General features: G+C 35.1%; 2 protein-coding genes across 2 annotated transcripts in view; one reads left to right on the forward strand and one right to left on the reverse strand.

Annotated features, from left to right (window-relative positions):
* Window positions 1-26,806, reverse strand: part of LOC138709337 (uncharacterized) — a 439,964-nt gene that overhangs the window by 343,127 nt on the left and 70,031 nt on the right. The window lies entirely within an intron of this gene.
* LOC138709338 (nose resistant to fluoxetine protein 6-like) overlaps window positions 24,668-26,806 on the forward strand; it is a 77,265-nt gene continuing 75,126 nt past the window's right edge. The window contains exon 1 of the mRNA XM_069840037.1: window positions 24,668-24,965. Coding sequence (XP_069696138.1) covers window positions 24,710-24,965 — 256 coding nt within the window. The 5' untranslated portion in view covers window positions 24,668-24,709. The remainder of the gene's footprint in view (window positions 24,966-26,806) is intronic.

The raw sequence follows: 26,806 nt of genomic DNA on the forward strand, positions 1-26,806 counted from the left end.
ACCTACTGTACTTGCTTACTGCGACGTCGAAAACACGAACAGACCCTGGGACAATGATGAACGAATATCATAATTATCATGACATCCTGGGTGCCCGAATGTATACCGTAGGCGCCATTAGGTCAGAGATTTGCAAATTATTCAAACCCGATTGAGTAAGATGAATTCTTAAGGTAATTTTTAAGCTAACTTCATGTCTTATAATAGGGTGCCAAAATTTTCAAAATAAAAAAACAGGACACTCATTAAAGTTGACATGAATCAACATTTTATCTAAACATTCCGAAGGTAATTTTTAAGCTAACTTCATGCCTTATAATAGGGTGACAAAATTTTCAAAATAAAAAAACAGGACACTCATTAAAGTTGGCATGAATCAACATTTTATCTAAATATTCTGAAGGTAATTTTTAAGCTAACTTCATGCCTTATAATAGGGTGACAAGATTTTCAAAATAAAAAAAAAACAGGACACTCATTAAAGTTGACATGAATCAACATTTTAGCTAAACATTCTGAAGGTAATTTTTAAGCTAACTTCAAGCCTTATAATAGGGTAACAAGATTTTCAAAATAAAAAAAAACAGGACACTCATTAAAGTTGACATGAATCAACATTTTCTCTAAACATTCTTAAGGTAATTTTTAAGCTAACTTCATGCCTTATAATAGGGTGACAAGATTTTCAAAATAAAAAAATAGGACACTCATTAAAGTTGACATGAATCAACGTTTTATCTAAACATTCTGAAGGTAATTTTTAAGCTAACTTCATGCCTTATAATAGGGTGACAAGATTTTCAAAATAAAAAAAACAGGACACTCATTAAAGTTGACATGAATCAACATTTTAGCTAAATATTCTGAAGGTAATTTTTAAGCTAACTTCATGCCTTATAATAGGGTGACAAGATTTTCAAAATAAAAAAACAGGACACTCATTAAAGTTGACATGAATCAACATTTTATCTAAACATTCATTATTACTTGACTGTCAGTGAACAATAAGGTCCAGTTTTATTTATTTTAAAGTAATAAATACTACCCTGTTTACAATAACTGGGATATAATAAATTATACAAGTATATAATAGAGAAGCATGGATACTTAGGTTAAGTCATTATTGGCAATTTGTTATATTGCAACTAATCTGGATTATGAAAATCAATATACTGTACATATCAATATACTATATTATGATTTACTACCGTTTTATTATTATCATTATTATTATTATCATTATTATTTTAGTGAGTTATTTTACGAGACATTGTATCAACATCTCAAGTTATTTAGCATCTGAATGAAATCATCATCAATAACAGTCTTGGATTAGACCTCCTGGCCTGTTCCGCTTCCAGAAGAAAGTTGGTCTTTTCATTTCTTCCTTGGTCTTCCGATGTCTCGTTTTCCGTGAGGTGTATAGTCCAATAGTCTGTTGGGTAACCTGTTGTTGGGCATTCTTAATACATGTTCATACCAGTTGTTGCGGTAAGATTCTATAGTATCCGTAATGACGGTGATATTCAATTCTGTTCGGATGTCAGCGTTCCTTTTATGGTGGTAAAGAGTATATCCTGCAAGAGGTCTCAGCAATCGCATTTCAGCAGCTTCTATTCTTCGAAGTTGCCCTTTCGTTAATGATCATATCTCTGATCCATATAATAATGCCGGGACTGCCATAACTTTATACAATTTCAAAATTGTTTCTGGTCTAACTTTCTTTAATAGAGTTGATTTGCTTGTTCTTAACAGTTGCTGAAATTTGGCAAGTTTAATATCTATGTCCCTGGAGTTTATATATATATATGAAAGATTGCAGCCATGATAGTTGAATATGTTGACTTGTTCTATACAATTATTATTGATTGCAATTTTGGATCTTACATGGTTCTTTTCTTGGAAGGCCATGATTCCGGTTTTATTTATAGAGATTTCCAAATTATACTTTTTTGCTATCTTATGTAGTGTGTGTATTGCTCTTTGTAAATTGTCTTCAGAATTTGCTAAGATTATCTGATCATCTGCGTAAAGTAATGTTTTAAGTGGGAAGTTGTCGATCATGAAATTAGTGAGCAATTCCTCTTCCAAATTTTTGGTAATGTTATTAATATAAATATTAAATAAGGTGGGTGACATTGGGCAGCCTTGCTTTACTTCTTGATTTATTGTTCTAGCTTCCTTGCTTAAAGTGTTATTTACTCTGAATTAAATGAAGGTAATAATGCCGGTGAAATGAGTCCGGGGTCCAGCACCAATAGTTACCCAGCATTTGGTCATATTGGGTTGAGGAAAAACTCCGGAAAACTTGTCCCGACCGAGAGTCGAACCCGGGCCACCTGGTTTCGTAGTCGGACGCACTCACCGTTACTCCAAAGGTGTGGACTATTTTTTTTTTCCATCGCTGTAGAGTAACGGTTAGCACGTCTGACCTTGAAACGAGCGGACCCGGCTTCAAATGCTAGTTGGGACAGGTTTACTAGTTGAGGATTTTTCCGAGGTTTTTCCTCAACGCATCAAGAGCAAATGTTGGGTAATTTTCGGCTCTGGACCCTGGATTCATTTTGCTGGCATTATGACCATCTCACTCATACGCTAGATAACCATCGCAGAATATATTGCGTCGTAAAATAACCAATTTAATTTTTTTCTCTTTTTTTCTCATTTTTCACTAGGTGACCTGTTTTAATGAGTTGATTTATGCATTATTGAAGTTTTAGTCACTCTTTTGTTATATGAAATTAAGTCAACACCAGTTTGACATCTTCTATTTTTGGAATAAATCAAAAGAATAAAAAGAGATCAATCTAAAAAATAATTTAGAAGGTTCTTGATTTCTGACAGTAGGCTATGCATTGGCTTCTTAAACTCCATTTCAGTTTAAGAAGGTTGAACCACGATGTAAGTCTAATTTATTATAAGTGTGTAATAAAAATAGTTTGTTTCATAAATTATATGGCCTATAAATACTGTATGCAAAGAATTTGTAAATAATGGTATAATTGTAGTATGTACTAATGAAATGTCATGTTGATTCCATAATTCATTCAGTTCATTGTTATAATCAGGCTTCGAAACTTCGGACCCGATAGAGCAGTTCATTGGGAAATCCGCATAACGGCGTGCTGAGTATAGTGGTAAAGCATACTGTGGGTGAGAGTACTGTAGAATGAATGCCAACAAATAGCCTACGCAAAGAAAAACGCTCTGGATTTGAAGGTTCTGACGAATAATTTGGTTTTCATACAAAGCTATTTTCAAACTGTGTCTGAAACTATTCCGCGGTTAGAAAAGTCAGAGCAAGAGATGCCGGAAGCCCTCAAATTAGTTGAGGAAATGACACACAGAATTAATGAGGCACCAAGTACACCGGTTACTGAACGTGTAAAACAGAAGTGGAAATCAATTTTATGTAAAAATAACGGATATGGAACATTGTGTAATATAAACAGCAAATTAGTGGACAAGAGTCACCCGAGAATAAAAGACTGTCTCTTAGAGACTGCAATGATGTTAGGTTTCTTCGTTTCGCTCCTATCACGTCATGCGACGTAGAGCGCAGCTTTTCACAGTACAAACTGTGTCTGGCAGATAACCGAAAAAGATTTAAGTTTGAGACACTGAAAATATATCTTGTATTTTTTATTTTATTTTATTGGGTTATTTTTTTCGACGCTGTATCAACATCTAAGTTATTTAGCGTCTGAATGATATGGTGATAATGCCGGTGAAATGAGTCCGGGGTCCAGCACCGAAAGTTATCCAGCATTTGCTCGTATTGGATTGAGGGAAAACCCCGGAAAGAACCTCAACCAGGTAACTTGCCCCGACCGGGATTCGAACCCGGGCCACCTGGTTTCACAGCCAGACGCGCTGACCGTTACTCCACAGGTGTGGACTATGTCTTGTATACATTGCAATTCGGTACTGTGACTGCACTTCCTAAAGACGACCAATAGGATAAATGAAGAAATTAAAATTGCTACATGTTTATTTCCACCATTAACACTGTGTATAATTAACAGACATCGGATTCTAGGGCAAATGCCTATTTTGTTTCTTTAGGAGAAAAGTAAAAATAATTATTAATATTTGTGTTTCATGGAAATTGAAAGGTATTCAAAGAGTTTTATAGTGCCCTAAAATGCCCTAAAACGGTTATTAGAGCCTAATTTGTTAATATTCGCCTAAAAATGCCTAACTCACTGTAAAGTTTCGCATTTTACTCTTACTTTTTATAATTTATACATGCATTCACTGCGAAATTTAAGGCATTTAAAAAGTGGAAAGTTTGCTTCACACCGGCCATGAAACCATTGATAAAGGAAACAAAATGTTTTGAATCTCACGACACTCGCAATAGATTTCACCGAATTTAACATGTTTGGAGGCATAAATGCCGACAAAGAACCAACCTTAGTTTTGAAGCAGGCAACAATCACAACATGTGCTGCTACTGATTCAGAGATATACTATACTATAAAAATGACTGTTTTCGGTCTGAAACCGATTAGCTGTACTGCCCTTCAGAGTGTCATAAAATCACAATTTCTGGTGGTGTACTGTGCAGATAATTATAATAAAGTCTGAGCATGGAACTGAATTTCAATAACTTAAAATGAGTAATCTTGATATCAATAATCATTATTTCATTAGTTTCAATATATTAAATTTATGCAGCTCTGTTTATAAATATAATATAGTATTCTTTTTTAATGTTTAAACATACTTTTTGTGCGTATTTTAGTGTATAACTAAAAATTTCAGTGAAAGAAATAAGTATGATACCTTGATGTGCCTAAAATGCCTATTTTCATTAAAATAGAGCCTAATTTTACAAATTTTGAGCTTATTTTAGGCGCCTAAAACTGCAATTTTAGTGCCTAAAAATCCGATGTCTAATAATTAAACACAAATGCTTTTCACATTCTTTTGGCATTGTCATTGTGTAATGTATATTTACTTTCAGAATGTCCATATGTGTGTGTTTCCCCATACTACCGTACTCTACTCTAAATAGCAACGTTGTTGCCTCAACACATCTCTACCTTTCACTACCGGCAGCGAGTCAACAACCTATAGTACATGCACAGTAAACTTATTGTATCGGGTCCCAAGTCTCGAAGCCTGGTTATAATCAATGTGCCACTGTTGTTACTCTCCCATAAGTTGCAAGAAATAGTAGCTTGATCGACACTAGCATTATCCTCCCTCCAGTCGGTACATCTATCCCTCATCCCGAGCACGATGTATCGCACAGTCTAGTATGTATATACAGTCACGAAGCTTGAGTTGTGAGGGTGCTAGGAACAATAGACTGTGCCGGTACTATTTCGCATTGTCTGTAATGAGGCGATATTAGCGATCCTAGTGGTTAGCAACTATCTATGGATGCATATTTACTACGTATTGAGCTTCGTGACTGTATATACTAGACTGTGGTGTATAGTGTGGATCATGTAAGACTAGTTCCTAAAAAGGCTAATTCGGCCGTCTATTCAGTGTTGCCAACTAATACCAGATATCACCAAAGAGGGTAAAATCACAACGCCATGAACAATAATAATAATTAATAGTGATAGTGATAATAATAATAATAATAATAATAATAATAATAATAATAATAATAATAATAATAATAATAATAATATACTATTAACAATCACGATGTCTTGCTTATTTAATTATTTACTAGATCTCATCTTTATTTTGGAAGGTGTTTTCTAAATAGTTCAATAATTTGTGAAGGAGTAGGCCTATATTTTCCACCTGGAACTCTCCCGCATTATGTTGGAAATTTGGAAATTAGAAGAATAATATTATCTAATATTAAAATGTATTTTGTCTGACAACATGATATTCATTGCTTTGACTAAACAGTTTACGATTCACAAGACCTGACATCAAAATATATTTTGTTTGATCACGTGAAATGATTAGTACAAAGTCCGAAAACCGAATGCCACTTTGAAATGCATGTTTAAGAATACTTACTCCTAATAATTATGTTATTCTAATTATAATTGCTATTTCCGTGCGTATTTTCTATCGATCACCAAAGTGCATGTATCACACCATATATGTTATATTTATTTTCACTTATCTGACTATAATCTTGAATTGTAACAGCAACACAACTGTTACTTACTTACTTACGGCTTTTAAGGAACCCGGTGGTTCATTGCCGCCTCACATAAGCCCGCCATAGGCCCCTATCCTGAGCAAGATTAATCCAGTCCCTACCATCATATACCACCTCCCTCAAATTCATTTTAATATTGTCCTCCCATCTACGTCTCGGCATCCCCAAATGTCTTATTCCCTCCGGCCTTCCAACTAACACTCTATATGCATTTCTGGATTCGCCCATACGTGCTACATGCCCTGCCCATCTCAAACGTCTGGATTTTATGTTCCTAATTATGTCAGGTGAAGAATACAATGCGTGTAGTTCTGTGTTGTGTAACTTTCTCCATTCTCCTGTAACTTCATCCTTCTTAGCCCGAAATATTTTTCTAAGAACCTTATTCTCAAACACCCTTAATCTCTGTTCCTTTCTCAAAGTGAGAGTCCAAGTTTCACAACCATACAGAACAACTGGTAATGTAACTGTTTTATAAATTCTAACTTTCAGATATTTTGACAGTAGACTAGAAGACAGAAGCTCCTCAACCGAATAATAACACGCATTTCCCATGTTCATTCTGCGTTTAATTTCCTCCAGAGTGTCATTTATATTTGTTACTGTTGCTCCAAGATATTTGAATTTTTCAAACTCTGTTGTTAGGTTTCGTAACAAGCTGTTTTTTACGATGATGGGTTGTTAGCCCTTCCCCCAACCCCCAAACTGGAGGACCACACACAAATGACACTGATATTAATTAATTATTAGTATGTTCCAATTTCACTAGCTTCCAATAATCGGTTCAGAAATTTAGAACAATTTGAATTTTCAGAATTTGCACTTCCGACAACAGCTGTTCCTGCTGCCAACATAACAGTTAAAAAATCACCACCAGTTGTAGTATTTCCTAGTATAGAAATTCGAAACAAAGTTGGCAAAAGAAAATTCAACCTTCAAACTAGAAAATCACCATAATCCACTATCGTATGTAGTAATGGGGGAAAATGGTTAGGTTTCATCCTTACGGTATTAAGGGAAGACTCCACTCAAAATCATGAAAATTTTTCCAAATTTTTTTAGCTATTTCACTTATTCAGAATTTATATTTTCATACCCCAAATGGATTCAGCTCAATTCTGATTACAAATACTCGTATGTTTACACTTTTTAAATTAAGGCCGGAAGGGGGCGTAGAATTTAAAGAGCTGTCAGAATTGTTTTTCATCGAAGAAATCTTTTTTAAAATTTCTGATTACAAATCTAGTAACTTTTTGTTGGCACCCTGAAGTTACTAGATGAATGTAGCGGAGGAGAATATTAATTTACAAAAATATTCATTTTATTTTCAAATCTATTTTTCTGTGTTCATTTTTGTTGATTCAACACCAACTTTCTTATGCCAAATATTAATCAATCTGGATGAAATTTTTACTGCAAGTATTTATGAGGTAGCTGCATGTTCTTAAGAAAAATATTAATAAAATAAACTAGCAGCATTAAGAAAAATATAAATAGAATAAACTAGCAGCATTTCTCACAAAATAAATGCATAGAAACATGCAGCTACCTCATAAATAATTGCAGTAAAAATTTCATCCAGATTGATTAATATTTGGCATAAGAAAGTTGGTGTTGAATCAACAAAAATGAACACAGAAAAATAGATTTGAAAATAAAATGAATATTTTTGTAAATTAATATTCTCCCCCGCTACATTCATTTAGTAACTTCAGAGAGCCAACAAAATGTTACTAGATTTGTAATCAGAAATTTTAAAAAAGTATTCTTCGACGAAAAACAATTTTGACAGCTCTTTAAATTCCACGCCCCCTTCCAGCTTTAATTTAAAAAGTGTAAACATACGAGTATTTGTAATCAGAATTGAGCTGAATCCATTTGGGGTATGAAAATATAAATTCTGAATAAGTGCAATAGCTAAAAAAATTTGGAAAAATTTTCATGATTTTCAGTGGAGTCTTCCCTTAAGTAAGCTGATCCGGACTATATTCATAGCTCGTCAGGGGTGTAAGTCTCTGGGCATGTCTGGTTTAGACCTTATGATTTTGCAAATTTGTCTTGTTAATTCGTGTGTGCTTAGGAGTTCTATTTCCGACCTCTATATGTAGTAATTTAAGACATAGTAATGGAATTCTGTAGGGACTATGACGAAAATAATGTTGTAGATGGACAGCACTGACCTGCCAGAAATGCCGTTGCGCCATTCATTCAATGCCCTACATAAACAGCCCGAGTGTCGCAAGCGTGGGATTTGCGACTTCGTCCATTAATAACCATACAATAAGCAGACTGCCATCTCATTACTCTATATTTACTGCTTTATTTAACGTCGATGAAATAAGACGATCACAACAGTCTTGTTACTGTTTTGTCTCATCCTTCGACCCATTGCACCAATTTAGTTGCCCTCATATCTGCCTTTGTTGATGACTAGAACCGTGGCCTCATACTGTATCAGTAGACCTAATAATAAAAACTCGACAATCTATTTTTATGGACATTAGTAGGCCTATTTCTGTGCTGTGTTAAATCATATCTTGTCCAGCTACAAATCTAGCGAGCTCGGATTTCATTCCCAACAGGGAGGTGGAAATAAAATATCTGCTCTATAAATTGAAACTAAATTAACATAAATCATGAAGTAAAACACGGTTGTCCGTAGACCTGAACTACGTATATTTAACATTCCGCTGACGAGTTTAGTATGTAGTAATAATAATAATAATAATAATAATAATAATAATAATAATAATAATAATAATAATAATAATAATAATAACACTTTATTGCCAGAACAAAGATATTGTTTTTTTTTTAATATAAGAACTCTCTAGCACCCCCAGAAAGAATAAGTTACATACTCGTGCTCAGGGGGCATTCCACATGAGTTAATGTTAAGACATTTTATTGAATAACAGAGTAAAAAGTAATAAAAGGAAAAAGAAGAAGAAGAAACACATCACAATAATTGAACTTTAAATCTTCTCTGTTAACAGCAATTTTTAATAGATGTTTTGAAATAAGGAGCATTAGCTAATTGTATGTTTGGGAATTTATCTATTATCATGTTATAAAGCCTTAGACCAAGTTGCTACTGTAATTATACGCTACAGTTGTAGTACATTTAGGAACTGTCAAGCATATGTTGTCTGATCTTTTGGTTTTATAGTTATGTGAATATAAATTAAATATGTTTCGGTTTTTAAGTACGAAATTCAGTAATACATTGTTATAAATTTGATGGAAGTCAAATATTTTAAATTCTGAATACAGCAGTTCTGAAGGATAATCAAGAGGTTTATTAAGGCATATTTTTATTATTCTTTTCTGTAGCAGAGTTATTGGCATGAGGGAGGTACTATAAGCACTACCCATCCTATAATGCCGTATTGTAATATAGCTTGTACTAATGCGAGATAAATTAGTCGTAAAGTATGGACAGTCAAGTAATTTCGTAGGATGACAAAATAGTGAATAATTTTTCTTAATCTATTGCACAGAAAATTCAATATTGTCGTCTGTCGATAAACTTATTTCAATGAATCTGAATACTATTTTCACAGAGAAATTAATAAATTTTAGAACATATCACATGATGATTTTATACAAAAATTACATTTCAAGAAAATAAACATAAATGGTACAACTTCACTTTAAATATAACATTAATTTAGAGAAGTATCAAATAACAATATTATACAGAATACTGAAAAGTGTAAGAATTCTACAAAGTCCTTTTAACCATGGTGACATAATATGAGGAGCATCGCTTCTAAACGATGTAAGTCCACAAATCATGATTTTACAGGAGAGAGACAAAACCCATACCTGCTAAAGTACAAGCACTTTTTAAAGTAAAGTTGTGGCGTTATGTTTAGAAATTTGAATTTGGGACATCGTGATAAGTGTCGAAAATCATTGTCTTAATTCAAAGCAGTTGTCATTGGTTAAATTTAAAAAATCGCTGGACTTATCACGTTTTGCACAAAAGAACTTTATGGTAACTTATTATTTTAATTCCGCTTGTCACCAAAACGTTTATTCAAAAGTTTAATCAAATCATTTCTTTGTTTTCCAATTTGATAGGGTGCCCCAACGGCAAAACATTTAGCTTCGGTATTTGTTCCACTGCTATTCCTCTTTTAAGTATGAAAACGAAACTTTTATATTCATCATCTAGTCTGTATGACATTTCCATTTTGAAAGAAAGGTAAGACTTTTTCGCCTTCAGTTCCTTCTTAAGTAATAACTTACCCTTTTCATTTACCTTAAACCCCATGGTTTCTTTAAGTGCTTACAAAGATTCTTGAAATCATGTACTATACACGTTAATCCTTGCCCAATTCTTGAACAGTTCCCACCTTACGATATAAGTCAACATTTCATTTCATTTTAGTGTTCTGCCCAAGGACAGGTCTTTCACTGCAAACCCATCTTTCTCCAATCTTTCCTATTTTCTGCCTTTCTTTTTGTCTCCTCATATAATCCATAGATCTTAATGTCGTCTACGATCTGATATCTTCTTCTATCCCGAACTCTTCTCCCGTTCACCATTCCTTCCAGTGCATCCTTCAGTAGGCAGTTTCTTCTCAGCCAGTGACCCAGCCAATTCCTTTTCCTCTTCCTGATCAGTTCTTTCTTCACCCACTCTTTCCAACACAGCTTCATTTCTTATCCTGCCTGTCCACTTCACACGTTCCATTCTTCTCCATATCCACATTTCAAATTCGTCTATTCGCTTCTCTTCACTTCGTCGTAATGTCCATGTGTCTGCCCCATACAATGCCACACTCCTTACAAAGCACTACTACTAGACTCTTCCTTAGTTCTTTTTTCAGAGGTCCGCAGAAGAAGCTTCTTTTTCTATTAAAAGCTTCCTTGCCATTCCTATCTCCCTTTTGATTTCCTGTCAGCAGATCATGTTACTGCTTACGGTACACCCCAAGTATTTGAAGCTGTCCACTTGTTCTATTGTCTCATTTAAAATTCGCAAGTTTATCTTCTGTATTTTTCTTCCTATGACCCTTCGTATTATTTGCGTTTATCTTCATCCCATACTGCTCACAGCTATCATTAGCTCCAGTAGCATATCTTTTAGCATCATTTCCTCTTCTGCTAACAATGCCATATCATCAGCAAATCTTACGAATTTTATTCTTCTTCCTCCTACTATCACTCCTCCCATGTTCTGAACACAGTTCTTTACTAAATCCTCCAGGGTAGGTGATAAAGGACATTCTTGACATATTCCTCTCCCAATTTCACTTCCTTCTGACATTTCTTCTTCTATCCTGACTTTTACTCGTTGTTTCATATAAAGATTTCTTATAATATATTTTGTTTCATTTAAATATACGTATATTTTTGTGAATATTTATTCATGTTCATAACAAGAAAAGTTACCTATAGTCATTACTATGCAGTGTTCAAACATGAGACAGGAAACCAAGACATTGCAAACTTCCTCTTATTCCATATGAAAAACTTATTGCAAGATACGTGCTCAAATCCTTAAACTGTTTAAAATAGTGTCCTGCAATGTTCGAACATGAGAAAGACAATCAAGACATTACAAACTTCGTCTTACATCGCAGGGGCGTATTTTGCGGGCTACCGGGGCTACCGGCGGTAGCCCAAGGAAATTACAAAAGAAAAAGTTTATAATATAACATAATGTAATAATTCTGTATTATTAGTTTTACCATAGTAATTAAAATTAAAGTAATTGTTAGATATATTTTGTGTAATAATAGGGTCAGCGGTAGCCCAAACCCTTTAACCAGTATACGCCACTGTAACATCGTATTTAATATGAAAAACTAATAGCATGGTCAGTGCTAAAAACATGAAGGGATGAGAGTGAAGGACAGCGAATATTTTTATAACAAGGTGGAACAAACACGACAGGCCTTCTTTTGCTGAGCGAAAATCGACTAACTTGAATCGAACATAGTGCTTGTAATACACATCGCTAATACTTTCATCATCCGTATAGTCACACAAATATTGTGTCCGAGCAACTGTGATTAATTTGAATATTATGTTAAGAATGTAACTGTAGCTATTTTCTGTCGGTAATTCATATAGTAAAAACTGCCATGTATTTTTAAAATATAATGTGATTTTGTAATAAAAATTACCTGTCTTTACATTTAAATAAAATTTCACAACAATTGTTCTAAAATCTTTACTCGGCTAAAAGCATGATGAGAAGGGTGGAGAGGGTAGGAGAAGCCAGCGAACTTCAAGGTCATGGATCATACAAGGCGCAAGTTCGAGCGAGCTGTGACAGATCCGCTTCTTCAAAGCAGACTTCGGTTCTTGTCACGCTAGACAAACTTGAACCGAACAGAGAGCTTGAAATGCACGACACTAATCCCTAACCAGTACTAACAAACTATACATGCAAACAGGTGATACTTCAATATATATAACCCCTTCGAATTCGAATAACGGTCCATCAGGTGAGATGAAAAATCCATCTAGCTATGTCTGTTTATATGTCTACCTGATCTCAACAAAAACTGGTTAGCATTTCGTTCTTTAAGTAGAAATTATCTGCGGAAGCGAAACACTGGGATCGAAACCTCGACCCTTGCCTTGTATGAAACACGGAACAGAATGACCCCTCGACAGCAAGAGCGAGGACACAACTATGAAGTAATTACAGTGGCGATTCCCGACAAGGCTATATTGGAAAGCCGCGCACATCATAATACAATAGTAACTTATTCACTGTTGTTATGCGTGACGCTTCAAATTAAAGTGAAAGAAATGCATTAAACCTCTTCATTGTAATATATCATTAACAAGCTTCTGATTTTCATGCACATTAGCTATAAGCACAGCAGAGCTGTACGGCCACCACTAAACCAATGCTACATTATTCACTCTATCCATGCGAATTAAGATTTCTGATGAGGGGGGAATAGAATCCTAGATAGAGAATACCATACAAAAAATTATTGTTATCCTTATTCCATACGGCTTAACTCTTGGTCGCACTGAGTTGCTTGTCTTGCATCTTGATCATAATAATAATTATATCCATGAGCAGCTTAAGATAAGATGTGTAATTCCTAAGTTATTGGTTGTTTTCAGCTTGCCGATGGTGATAATACATCAATATTATTTTCTTTGCTTACTTTATACTTTATAAAGTATATTCGTATTAAAACAATAAAATTATATTTTGTGAGGGGGAATAGAAGTTATCCCTGGCTGGGACGTTAATATGAATTTATGAGAGGGGGATAACTTCCCAACAGCGGGGGAATTACCCCATTCCCCACGTTAATTCGCATCATGACTCTACCACATGTATACATCAATGTACGAGTATGTATGTATGATAAGAAATGATTGAAAGAGTTTCAGTTTTGTCCTTTAAACGTGCGGAAATTTGATCCGAACAAATGTAACATTTGTAAATTATTTTTCAGAACGACATTGATAAGTAAAATGTTAGCATTGTCATCATCATTATCATAATCACTGTCATATCATCACACTCGTCGTCATCATTATCATTATCATCGTTAACGACATTGATAAGTAAAATGTTAGCATTGTCATCATCATTATCATAATCACTGTCATATCATTATCACACTCGTCGTCATCATTATCATTATCATCGTTAACGACATTGATAAGTAAAATGTTAGCATTATCATCATTATCATAATCACTGTCATATCATTATCACACTCGTCGTCATCATTATTATTATCATCGTTAACGACATTGATAAGTAAAATGTTAGCATTGTCATCATCATTATCATAATCACTGTCATATCATTATCACACTCGTCGTCATCATTATCATTATCATCGTTAACGACATTGATAAGTAAAATATTAGCATTGTCATCATTATCATAATCACTGTCATATCATTATCACACTCGTCGTCATCATTATCATTATCATCGTTAACGACATTGATAAGTAAAATATTAGCATTGTCATCATTATCATAATCACTGTCATATCATTATCACACTCGTCGTCATCATTATCATTATCATCGTTAACGACATTGGTAAGTAAAATGTTAGCATTGTCATCATCATTATCATAATCACTGTCATATCATCACACTCGTCGTCATCATTATCATTATCATCGTTAACGACATTGATAAGTAAAATGTTAGCATTGTCATCATCATTATCATAATCACTGTCATATCATTATCACACTCGTCGTCATCATTATCATTATCATCGTTAACGACATTGATAAGTAAAATATTAGCATTGTCATCATTATCATAATCACTGTCATATCATTATCACACTCGTCGTCATCATTATCATTATCATCGTTAACGACATTGGTAAGTAAAATGTTAGCATTGTCATCATCATTATCATAATCACTGTCATATCATCACACTCGTCGTCATCATTATCATTATCATCGTTAACGACATTGATAAGTAAAATGTTAGCATTATCATCATTATCATAATCACTGTCATATCATTATCACACTCGTCGTCATCATTATTATTATCATCTTTAACGACATTGATAAGTAAAATGTTAGCATTTTCATCATCATTATCATAATCACTGTCATATCATTATGACACTCGTCATCATTATCATTATCATCGTTAACGACATTGGTAAGTATAATGTTAGCATTGGCACCATTATCATTATTATTATTATTATTATTATTATTATTATTATTATCTGCATCGTAATCATCATTGTCTTTATTGCAGTATTGTCGTTGTAGTTATTGTTTTCGTCGTCATAAACATCACTTTTGTTTACATTATAATTTTAAACTTCCTGCTATTATCACGTTATCGTTATCATCGTCGGCATCCTCATTCTTGGATTCGTTACCACTACAATCGTTAGCTCCAACATTTTATTACAACTCAAAGACAAAGAATGTTCTCTTTATATTCTAGAGAATTACAAACTCACTGACTATGATACCTATTACTGGCTTCAGTATCTACTGTATATTTGTAATATACAGTGCAGATTAGTTTGCTTTTATGTCTGTTGTTGGCTGAGCGTGCGCATTCCAACCAAGCGGTCCGAGATCCGAATAACAGTTGTGCGCATTGAAAGAAATTTATCTTACGTCCATGGGGCTGGATGTTTTTCCGTTGTCTTGTGATTGTCCTATGACGTCTCCGGGGTGAACCTGCGTCATGTCGTTCCCGTGATAAGGGAGACCCGCCTTTGTGAGATATCTAGTATACAATCAAATTAATCTCTGCAAGCAGTGGTGTGTAAGTGCGATTAAAGGAGAGGTTAAAATGAATAAGAGAGAATGAAATACGCAAAATAATTAATTTAGGCACTATTGTTGTTCAATTAGTTTTTTTCCTTCCTTTTATCGTGAAAAGGACTTTCTGTGTTGTCGCAGTCTTTTTTTTAAATTGGTTATTTAACGACCGTGTATCAACTATTAGGTTATTTATCGTCAATGGGATTAGGGATATCGAGATGGTATTTGGCGAGAAGAGTCCGAGGATTCGATCACATTCGCCTTAGGGTTAGGGAAAACTTCGCAAAAACCCAACCAGGTAATCAGCCCTAGCGGGCATCGAACACGCGCCCGAGGGCAATTCTGAATCGGCAGGCAATCATCTTAGCCTACTGAGCTACACACGCTACTTATACGTTAATAGTATGCTGTAATTTAGTGGTTTACCTCTTATTAATTGCCGGAACTGTAGACCATCCTCTGTAATACACATTTCACATCTTTTTCAAATATTCCTAGACATTCTGCATTTCATATCCATTGATAGAATTGAACCCTAGGAACGTGGTCCGCTTCGATTCAACTTGTGAACGACTTACACTGGAAAGGCTTTAGTTTTAAAAATTTCGTCACTTTCCAAGCTGATGTCTTGGGTACACCTGCCTGTTGAGCTAACTTTCTTAACGATTTCGTCGGAGACTGTTCTAACCTATTACCTATATCAGTGGTATTCAATCTTCTTCGCTTGCGTACCTCCAAAAAATATTTTTTTTCCCTTCGTACCCCCAAAATATATTTTGTTTTCCCTTTGTACCCCCAAACTGCATTGCAATTACACGGTGCAACGCACTATCTGCTTGCAAGAACGATAGGGCCTACACCTTTCTCTTCTTCCACTCTCATCCTTGTAGGACTAGATTTGACTCAGGGTGGACACGCGAAAATGAACTTTAAGAACTACGCTTGACCTCCGGAGGGATTAGTTGAACAGACCGTATAAGAAATAACAGAAGATTAAGACTGATACTGAGTGCTAATTAAATTATTATTGTTATTATTATTATTATCATTATTGTTATTATTATCATTATTATTATTATTATTATTATTATTATTACTACTAATATTATATTATTTTATATTAGTTTTTGTATTGGTCATCAGTCGTCAATTTCATATCCTACATATAAAAAATATCACGAGTCGCCACTGCTGGAAAGCCTGACGACCTGTAAGTATGAAAATAAACCAGCGGCGAAAATAATAACAGAGAAATCCCTGCTGACGGTAATATTTGATTTGGAGAACAACCAACAATCTCTATACAATACTGACTCCCACTTGGCGTCTTTCAATTCATCTTAGAATAGGTTAAGCATCCTCAATTCATGACCAGCTTCAAAGTTCAGAAATAGACAACACATGCGTCGACTCGCCAATAAGGCTATGCCGTCTGTCATACATCTTTGAGCTGCGCTGATCTGGACCACGAACTGGTACGAGGCAGCTTCCAAGAGTTTCTTTTATGACAGTGTTTCTCATACTATTGTCCGCAAACTAATAGTGGTCTTTTGAGTGCAACGTAACGCAGGTCACAGTTCTACGGCTGTAAAAGAAGATATCGATGGAGTTGAACAGCAACCTCGTATACAGAGTGTTTCCGAGGTGGTGTTACAAACTTTCAGGGATAATGGCGAAGAGCACATGTATCAATTTGAGATAAGGAACCCTGGTCCGGAAATGATTGAGTCAAAAGTTATAACCAAAATTGTTCTGTGGAACTGAAATAATTTTATTCCTCTGTACACCTTATTTATGTGTATTTATCTGTACATCTTACACATACTGTATTCATCTGACGTTGTTTACGTTGTCTACTTACAGTATTCCATTCAATGCGCCGTCTGAGGAATGGGGACAGGAAACTACACTAAAGCAATGCAGATAGCGTAATGTGTAACGGACATGGTCGGTCCTGATATGCACGTTTGTAGATAGCAGTGTATGTGTACAAGTTGCAGTGTCCAGTCGATCAGTCCTAGTGAAATGGAGGAGTACAAGAGAGCGGAATAAGAATACCTGATTTTCGAATACGGATGAGCCAATGAGAACAGTAGACAAGCTCACAGATTGTATGGGGCAAGTACTCACGTAGGAGACATCCGGCCCATACCATTTTTCCACGAATGTTCCAAAATTTAAGGGAAGGAGGACACGTGGTGTCAAATTACAATTTCATTTCCATACGACTGTTTTTGTTTCGACTCAGTCATTCCCGGACCAGGGTTCCTTATCTCAAATTGATACATATGCCCTTCGCCATCATCCCTGAAACTTTGTAACACCACCTCGGAAACACCCTGTATAGAAAAATAAATTTCACAGGAGAGCGAGAAAACATTTGAATATCTTAAAAATTAGAAAATGTCTGACATAAAATTATATTCAAATCTCTTCTGGTGGTGCTTATATCCATGTCTTGATTTAAGATGTGTTTTCAAAAAATTCGAGAATATTTCTTTAATAGGAATCAACTGAAGTAGTATTTCGTTCATATTTCTGACATACGAGCTTGCTGTTCAACGCTATCCATATGCCGTTCTATGCGGAATTAGAAATAGGGACCGTGACATCAAGTGACGGGATATAGAACAAGTCTTTCAACATCGGCATTCTTTTTCCTACTCCATGAAAGAAAACATTTCCCAGAAGTTCTATTTTTTAATCGACTGAAAGTCGGTAATGTCTTCAAAAAGTTTGGGAATCACTGATTTACGGGATAGTCACATGTGCTTAAAAACAGAGTGTTTCAGAAATACTTTGACAAACCTTGGGGGCATGTTCCTCACACCAAAACAAGAAAAAAGTTGATATAAACATGTATCCGAAATCCTTAGTGTTTTAGTTATTAATGAAAGAACAGTGTTCCTAAAATAATATTCGTTTTTTACATTAGGTATACACGTCACATAATTTCCAGGTAATATGTTTCTCCATTTGCTGATAATCATACAAGTCTACCACTAAATCTTGAAAAATTGCATTCAGTTTCGTGTGATTCGAAAATTTAAATTCTGTCATGTTAAAAACCGCTTATTAAATTGCACAACTACACTGCAAACATTAGCACCTAATAAAACTGCTTCTCTACTATACATATTTTCACAAATAATTGGAATTTTATGTTGGATGTGTCTGGTTTTCACACAACACTTGAGTCTTTAAGCAAAGCAAATTTTTCTTAACAGTATTTTGTGATGAAACAGCATACATAACCAAGAAAAGTAAACATCTGTAATAGAAATAAAGATAACATTTTGTTTGGAAATGCTACATCGATATTATTTTTCATCTTTTATACAACCAAATCACTAACGTCGCATATCAATTTACAAGGATGATCTTTTATTTTTCCGAATAACAAATCATCTTCAATATTTATCCAGTGAGTGACAATAATGTTTTTGTTGTGTAAGGATTTCAAATACATCTTTTCATGACCAAAATGCTTCGCGAGCAAAACTGAAATACTCGTACTTTCAATGGAAACAGAATTACTCCAGTCGGTAAGCTTATTAAAGCTGGCGATTCAATATTATTTGTATTCTTAATTCTTTTTCTTTTTTGTAAACATTTTTGCAGCATCCTATTTAAGTTTTGTAGCTGCAGCATCCTATTTTAGTTTTGTAGGGAACTTCTCGCTTAATAAAAACGTCATTTTCTTTACGGTCTCTTTTGAACAAATCTTTTACGATTATTATATGGAAAAGTGCACCTGAGTTGAAGGGCGCACCGTGTTACAAATTCCATTTTTCCCGTCAAGGTCCTTTCCTGGCAAAAGTATAACCGCTACATGTTTTGAAAAAAAATATTTTTATAATCCTGTGGATAGATTATACCATTACATCTCTTGATTCCTTTTCCAATGTGTGCAAAAATAGGATAGGACGGAAGAAAATAGGCCTAATGCCCACAATTGCAAACACATATTCAATGTTCCTTACCCTCCGAGTTGTATTGCTAAACTGTACACTCACCATTCCTATAATGAAAATATTCTTGTTCTCTCCACCGCACCCAACTGATGTGACTTGCAACTTTCTCGAATACTAATTTAGATTTAACAAACAGAGTTGTACAGCTGCACTAAAGCCTTGGTTTTTCTGAATCGACGCATGCGAGATCCGGACTACACGAGAGATAGTGAGTGGTTTCTATAAGTGCTAGATGCGAGATCTGCGTACCTCGCAGTTATAGAAACCACTCGCTATTCCTCGTGTAGTCCGGATTTCCGCGAGGCGGGCCTCGCACGTCGCATGCGTCGGTTCAGAAAAACCAAGGCTTTATTTCATTTGAGCCTTTACTGATGTACCTGGTTTAAAAAGTGAAATATTAATCAGTCTAGTTTTGAAATGTACATGCTATTTCGTGTGCTTCAAATAAGATTATGTGCAATACCTTCAACTGAAACGAATTATTCCTACAGGGTTATAGGGCAACTTACTGAAGAAAAGACAACTTCAAAAAAATGTGATGTTACTGCTTTTACAACTGAAGGACTCAATTTTCAAAAAACCAAAAAGTAGAATTCAAGGAAGAAGTGAGATCCTTACGAACCCTGGAACATCATTATATATTAGACATGATACCAAAAAAAAATAATAATAATAAATAAATAAATAAAAAGATCTCAAATGTACATACAGTTCGTGTTAATAACAGAACAAAACAGAGTAAGATGAAGAGAAAATTATAATATATACATATTTTTCCATCTAGTGTCGCGTTTGAAAATAAACTGGGATTACAATCCAAAACTTGACGTGAACACTTGTTTGGACGCTTACCAACAACGCGTCCGTCTTAGAATAGGTCAAGCACTTCTTAATAAAATTCATTCCGTGACGTTGCGCAAATGAGACCAGATCACAATGTTATGCCCAGTAGCAAATATTTCCTTTGTTAGCATATTAGTAAGCATTTTAAAACTCTCTGGTGAAAAAGTATTTGCCATAAATGCCACCCTTCAGATATACACACAATGTTTTCATAATACGAGTAAATAAATTCCACGGGGAAAAGAGATGCCACACATGTAGGCTTACATATGTGCATACGCTGCACACGCGCAAACGTGTGCACGCACATACGAAAACATGAACACCCACACACGCGCAAACTTGCACACTTACGCACACATGTGCACAAAGTAAGCATGCGCGCACATACACACGCACGCGCACATATGCACACGTGCGCACATACTCTATGGTAATTTCACTAATACTCGTATCCCAAGAATGGATACATATTTTCTGGACTCTAATGACGAAGAATTATGACTCATTTCAGAGATCACTTTCCTGTACGAAAATTTTAAAACTTATTGTTAGGTTAAGATATCTTAGTATAAACACAATTAGATTAAACACTTTGTAGCAGTTAGTCCCCTTCTCTTTCACATATTTTTTGTGAACAATTTCGACATTTTGCTATACAGTGTATCCCATTTAACTTGTGCATCTATTATAACTTTTTGGTTTGGATAGGTATTGAAATTTTTGTTTTTGAGCGTTATGTTAGAACGAGGGGCTAACATGAGTGTGGAGATTTGGTGCATGTAACTACATTATGGTACAAGATACACATGACGTCATCAATTTTTTAAATAGCACTACATACTTTAATCATGTTACATTGATTACATACATTAAGAGGAGTTCAAAAATGTAATACAATGTCATCTTCCTAATCAATAACAACAACAAAATGAAACAAAAACCGTACTTCCATTGTGATAATGTTATGCTTTGACAGTCACAGATGATGTTCCAAATGGTGACCATTCACATTAATGCACATTCGAAGGCGTTCTCCGAAAGACCGTAGGACTGCCCGGCATTTTGCTGGCAATGGACACGCAAGCCTGTCGAATGCGTTGCTGCATGTTGTCTGGTGTTGTCAGAATGTTCTGGTACACACTGTCCTTTACAGTTCCCCACAGGAAAAAGTCGAGTGGCGACAGGTCCGGAGAACATGCAGGCCATTGCACGTGGATTGTGGCGTTGACATTTGTTGTAGTTTGTTTACATGTTAAGACAGCAAACACACAACACATGACGTGTGCGGACGTCAGTTGTCTTTCGTTTTGTGTGAGTTAATGCACGAGATAAATGGGACACCACAACAAACGGCACATTCTGATGGCAATCATTTTGCATTTTGTTGTTATTGATTGGGAAGGTGACATTGTGATACATTTTTGAACTCGTCTTAATGTGTGTAATGAATGTAACATGATTAAATTATGTAGTGCTATTTGAAAAATTGATTACGTCACGTGTATCTTGTACCATAATGTAGTTACATGCACCAAATCTCTACACTCATGTTAACCCCTCCTTCTAACATAACTTTCAAAAACAAAAATTCCAATACCTATCCAGACAAAAAAGTTATAATAGATGCACGAGATAAATGGGACATTCTGTATATAGAAATCGGCTGGATGTTGATTCAGATTTAAGACAAAAAAGGAGGAAATATTAGAAAGATATAAAACAGATTCATTCATTCATTCATTCATTCATTCATAGTGTTCTGCCCAAGGGCAGGTCTTTCACTGCAAACTCAGCATTCTCCAGTCTTTCCTATTTTCTGCCTGCCTCTTTGTCTCCTCATATGATCCATATATCTTAATATCCGCTATCATCTGATATCTTCTTCTGCACCGAACTCTTCTCCCGTTCACAGTTCCATGAAAGGGATTATAAGGGGAGAAAAGAGATATGACTTGTCGCGTCACATTTAGGTTGAGTTCAATGCACAAGTTATATTTTTATATAATATGGAAGTCCGTAAAATTAAACATATCTTTTCTTCCTAAGTATCATTTTCATTGCCATTTGTGGTCTGCTTTTTAATAATTAAGACCTATCACCTTAAGCGCGGGGAAGACACTTTCTGCTACCTCAACTGATAAAGCCAGAGGCGTGGCCTTCCCAATGAAATTAATAGAAGGGCCTCACTTCTCCAAATATTTTAGGAGAGAGATTAAAAAATAATTAATTGTTTGGAAGATGAACTAGAACATAGACTAAACCAAAAATGGTTATTTCTAATGAACGCTCCCTTTCCTTCCTTCTGCATTAAGAGACCGGTGGATTCACACTACACATGATGCAACGATGACCACTTCTTTGTCTATGATCAACATTGTTTTTTTTTTTTCATTTCAGTTTAAATCTATCAACTATTACGAACGATCAGTGCACAACAGACCTATTACCAAGCAGAAATAATAATACGGAATTAACAGTTCAATTAACAGCATATTTGATTGAATTTTTGCCTAATATCAGTTAACAAATTATTATTCATGTTCATCAATTTTTTTCATAAATAAATTTATTACGAAATTTAAAAATAAAAAATAATCACCAACAATTAGTTTCGGTGATAGTGTTTTATGACGTTCGTCGTCGCGGATGATCAGAGATTGCGATGTAACTATTCAAAAAGGTATAAATTTTTAATAAAAAAAACTGCCCAAAATATAACTGCAACGAACGGAAACTGAATTATGAATTGGGTTGTAGTAGTTCCAGCAAAATTAAAAGCTCATGTTAATCATCGCTGCAAGAATGAACAAAGCAGTGCAAGGGGAAATGTGTATAAGGGCTGTAGTTTTCAACCATCTTGGGTATTACAAGATGATGCTGTAATTTTCTGTAAAAATATGGAAGGAAATTTTTGAGAAACAACCATTGAAGACCTCCCCGGAAATAGTATGCAACATTAAATTAATTAAATAATGTAACTTACAGATGAAAAGCGTATTTTAGTTTTGTTGGTTGCATTTTATTCCGGAGAAGTCTTCAGTTTTATTAAAGTTTTCTCCGACTTCTCTGCAGAGTCCTGCCTCCAACTTATCACACACTTTCTCCAACTACAGTCAAGTCTGGATATAGTGAACTCCGTTATAGTGAACATTCGGCTATAGTGAACATAAATTGTTGGTCCCGACCCGCATACATTAAAAGGTACATTAATGTTTCCGTTTATAGTGAACCCTTACTTCGGTTATAGTAAACCTTTAAAATGGAAGGTACAAAAGTTGTATCCTGACAAATTCTTATTTGAAGTCAGACCTTCTTGTGAAAAAATGTATTGAGAACTACAAAGTTTCTTACACCTTTAGTCAAAGGACAAAGATAGGATTAGTGATTTCTAGACAATGAGCTGTACTGTAAATCCAGACAACGCGTGACGACCTTGCCTCACTCCACCGTCGAAGGGTCGCCATTCTGTTCTCAGACACACTACTCTACTGTTATTTCTAATCCTCCACCGTCAAAGGATTGCCTCTTGTTCTCAGAAACATTTCCATTATGACTCATAGCATTGAAACAAAGGAAAATGAAATTGCCTTCTTTTATTACAATGGGAAGGACATTATGTCCAGAGCATAAATGAAGATAAGATTCCGATGGCTTTCAAACTCCATCAACAACCTCCCAGTTTCCATTAAGTGACCCGGGAAATTCCAAGGCTGAGTACGCAGTCACACCACAACAGCGTTTATCATTTCTACCTGATCAGTCTGTTTCTAGTATTCGAAAAGTGAATGTACTGTATAAAAATGTCGAAGCGTAAAATGTATTCTTTGGAAGATAAGGTGAATATTATAAGTAACACTGAACGTGGTCTTCCGCAAGCGGACGTGGGTCGACAGCATAGTTTAAGTAAATAAACTGTGAGTAACAGTATAGGCCTACAGTGTAATCCATTCCACAAAAATGAAATATTACAATTACTGTAAAGTATTTCATTTTCTTGTACACAATTTCATTCATTACTGTCATTTAAGGTTGGGGGAGAGACACTTCGGATTTAGTGAATCTCGGATACAGTGAAGGAACTATGCAAGTCCGTAGAGGTTCACTATATCCTGAGTTGGCTGTATATTGTTTTGCGTAGATAACTACCAAACAAGTGTACAAAAATTCAAAAATAGAGGTTTATGGCTTAGTTATTTTAAAAACAAGGGGTTCGCAGTCCTCCGATAATTGGAAACCACTGGTGTAATGGACTCCTTACTACGTTCCAGTTATGCAAGTGCGACGTTTGAAATGAATGCCCGAGCGAATCACACGGTAGGCTAATAAATAAAAGGATTCCGCCGTCATCACGGGACGTGGAACGACGCCAAATCTGGAGGAGTTAAATAAAGAATTTGCGTGCCAGGCGCATGCGCAGGCGGTGCCGTCCTCGGCAACAGACGCCGCCGACGGCCCAGAGCGTCCAGTAACAAACAAGCCTGACCATGGCGTTGTCGGACATCAAGAGGCTGGTGGTGTCGTTCAGCCCCTACCGCGTCATGGCTTGCTACGCCATATTCTTCGTGGTGCGTGCCGAGGGGGGCGTCAAAAGCGTGGTGGAGGGCCCCATCGAGGAGCTGCTGGGCAGCCTCATGGCCGCGGGCGACGACTGTGTCGCTTTGCATCACTGCAATGCCAATGACGTCAGCAACCATGGCCCTCAGCGCTCGGTGGAGTTGCCTCTCCCGAGTGTCTTCAAGGGTGAGTACCCCTGTTCCAATTCTAACATTGATATTGGGAACAAAAATTATGATGATGACAATGAGAGGTGGAGGAGAGGACGACGACTACAATGAGTAACAAAACAATGGCAGGTGAAAAGTGGATTAGCTTGCTGCATCAGCATTTGACAGAGCAGACCTTCAAATCTCCAAGAATTATAAGCAAATATACGTTTTCGGCATCCTTGCAACAGAAGAGTGGTTTTTGGCATGTCGTCTGTCTATCTGCCTTTTATCTGTATACAATGACTTTTTCTACACCACTGGAAAGATACGTTTTAAATTTAATATTTTCTAGTCAATTCGCCAATGAACTATAAATATAATTATTTTACATAAAGCGAAATGGGTACCTACTAAAAATAATTTCGACGATCTCTCATTTATGAATTATTTTCCAACTACAGGTGATGTAACAAATTAAATTATATAGAATGCATATCTGCGCCAACATGGTTTTGAGTTTGAACAAATTTTACCAGAAGTAAATAGGTCTATGTCATTCATAAAGAAATAATTAAATCCATTATTTTCTGTCAAATAAAATAATCAAAGTACTTTATCATATTCAAATGAACAAACTTGTTTAATTGCATATAATAACAATAATAATAATAATAATAATAATAATAATAATAAAAGCCTCTAATTTACTATGTTCTAAATCTAAGCAAGTACTGTAGAAGATAATATGACAATAACAGAGAAATTGAGGAATCATAATTAGAACAAACATGGATAAAACATAAAACAACTTCACTTCTTAGGATAAAACAAAAGCTTGCTCTTAAGAAGAAGTCAGTTTACTAAGTTACGACTGGATATGCCTTCTTACGTGGCGTTATCACAAACTATGTACACTATGTAATATGAAATTAGACTAGGTGATGTATTCGATGAACAAATGAATGTCGTATAACCGAAATTTTGAGAGACCTTACTGTTCCCTTCTTTTCTCTTAGGTCAGTAGTCCACAATTTGTGCTCATAATCCGCAATCATTTATTTTTATAGCGCGTTATATCCCATTATGCTTAAGTCTATGAATTTTGTCGAAAACTGGTGTGTCTTCTGTTTTGTGTAGAATTTTGTATTTTTCGTAATCTTATTAAGAATCTACAGATAATCTGAAAAAGCTCAACCATGATAAGTTTCTGAAGGGTTCATATTTCGTTGCCACAGTAGATTTATATTCTTAAGAAAAATGTTTCTTATAAATTAGAATGGAATAATTTCTTTCACATATTTTAATGTCTATATTCGACCTACACTAACAGAAAATAGTAAAAGGATTTTATGGGAAAGGAATTCCTCTTAAAATGAGGTTGTTGATGAAATAGCCGAAAAATCGACTACAGCTACTAATTCTCACCTATCCATATTTGTCTAGAAGATATAATTCAAAACAATATATTACAAACACTTAGATTAGATAATCGAAATTAAATTCCTTTGTTTATTAAATGTCCTTAGTCTAGACTGAAAATATCCTGTATTATGAAATTAAAATTCAACGTTGCTTTAACTCCTTATTGTTACAAAATTGAAACAAAACACTCTGTTCTTTGTGAATGTGGTGAAATTGGCGACATTAATCATGTCCTAAACGCTGATTAAGGTTTCTGGCTGATATGTAATTACATCCAGTGCTTTCTTCTGGCGGAACGCGCCAGAACGCCGTTCTGGCAACCTTTTTTGTATTTTTCATCATGAAACCGAGAAATGTGTTAATAATTATGTTTTTAACATCGTGAACTCTGCTCTGCTTGAAATCCTTTAAATTGGACAAATAAGAGGTTAAAAGCGACAAAATTTCCATGCT

The sequence above is a fragment of the Periplaneta americana genome, chromosome 11, assembly GCF_040183065.1.
Source record: "Periplaneta americana isolate PAMFEO1 chromosome 11, P.americana_PAMFEO1_priV1, whole genome shotgun sequence".
Lineage (NCBI taxonomy): Eukaryota > Metazoa > Arthropoda > Insecta > Blattodea > Blattidae > Periplaneta > Periplaneta americana.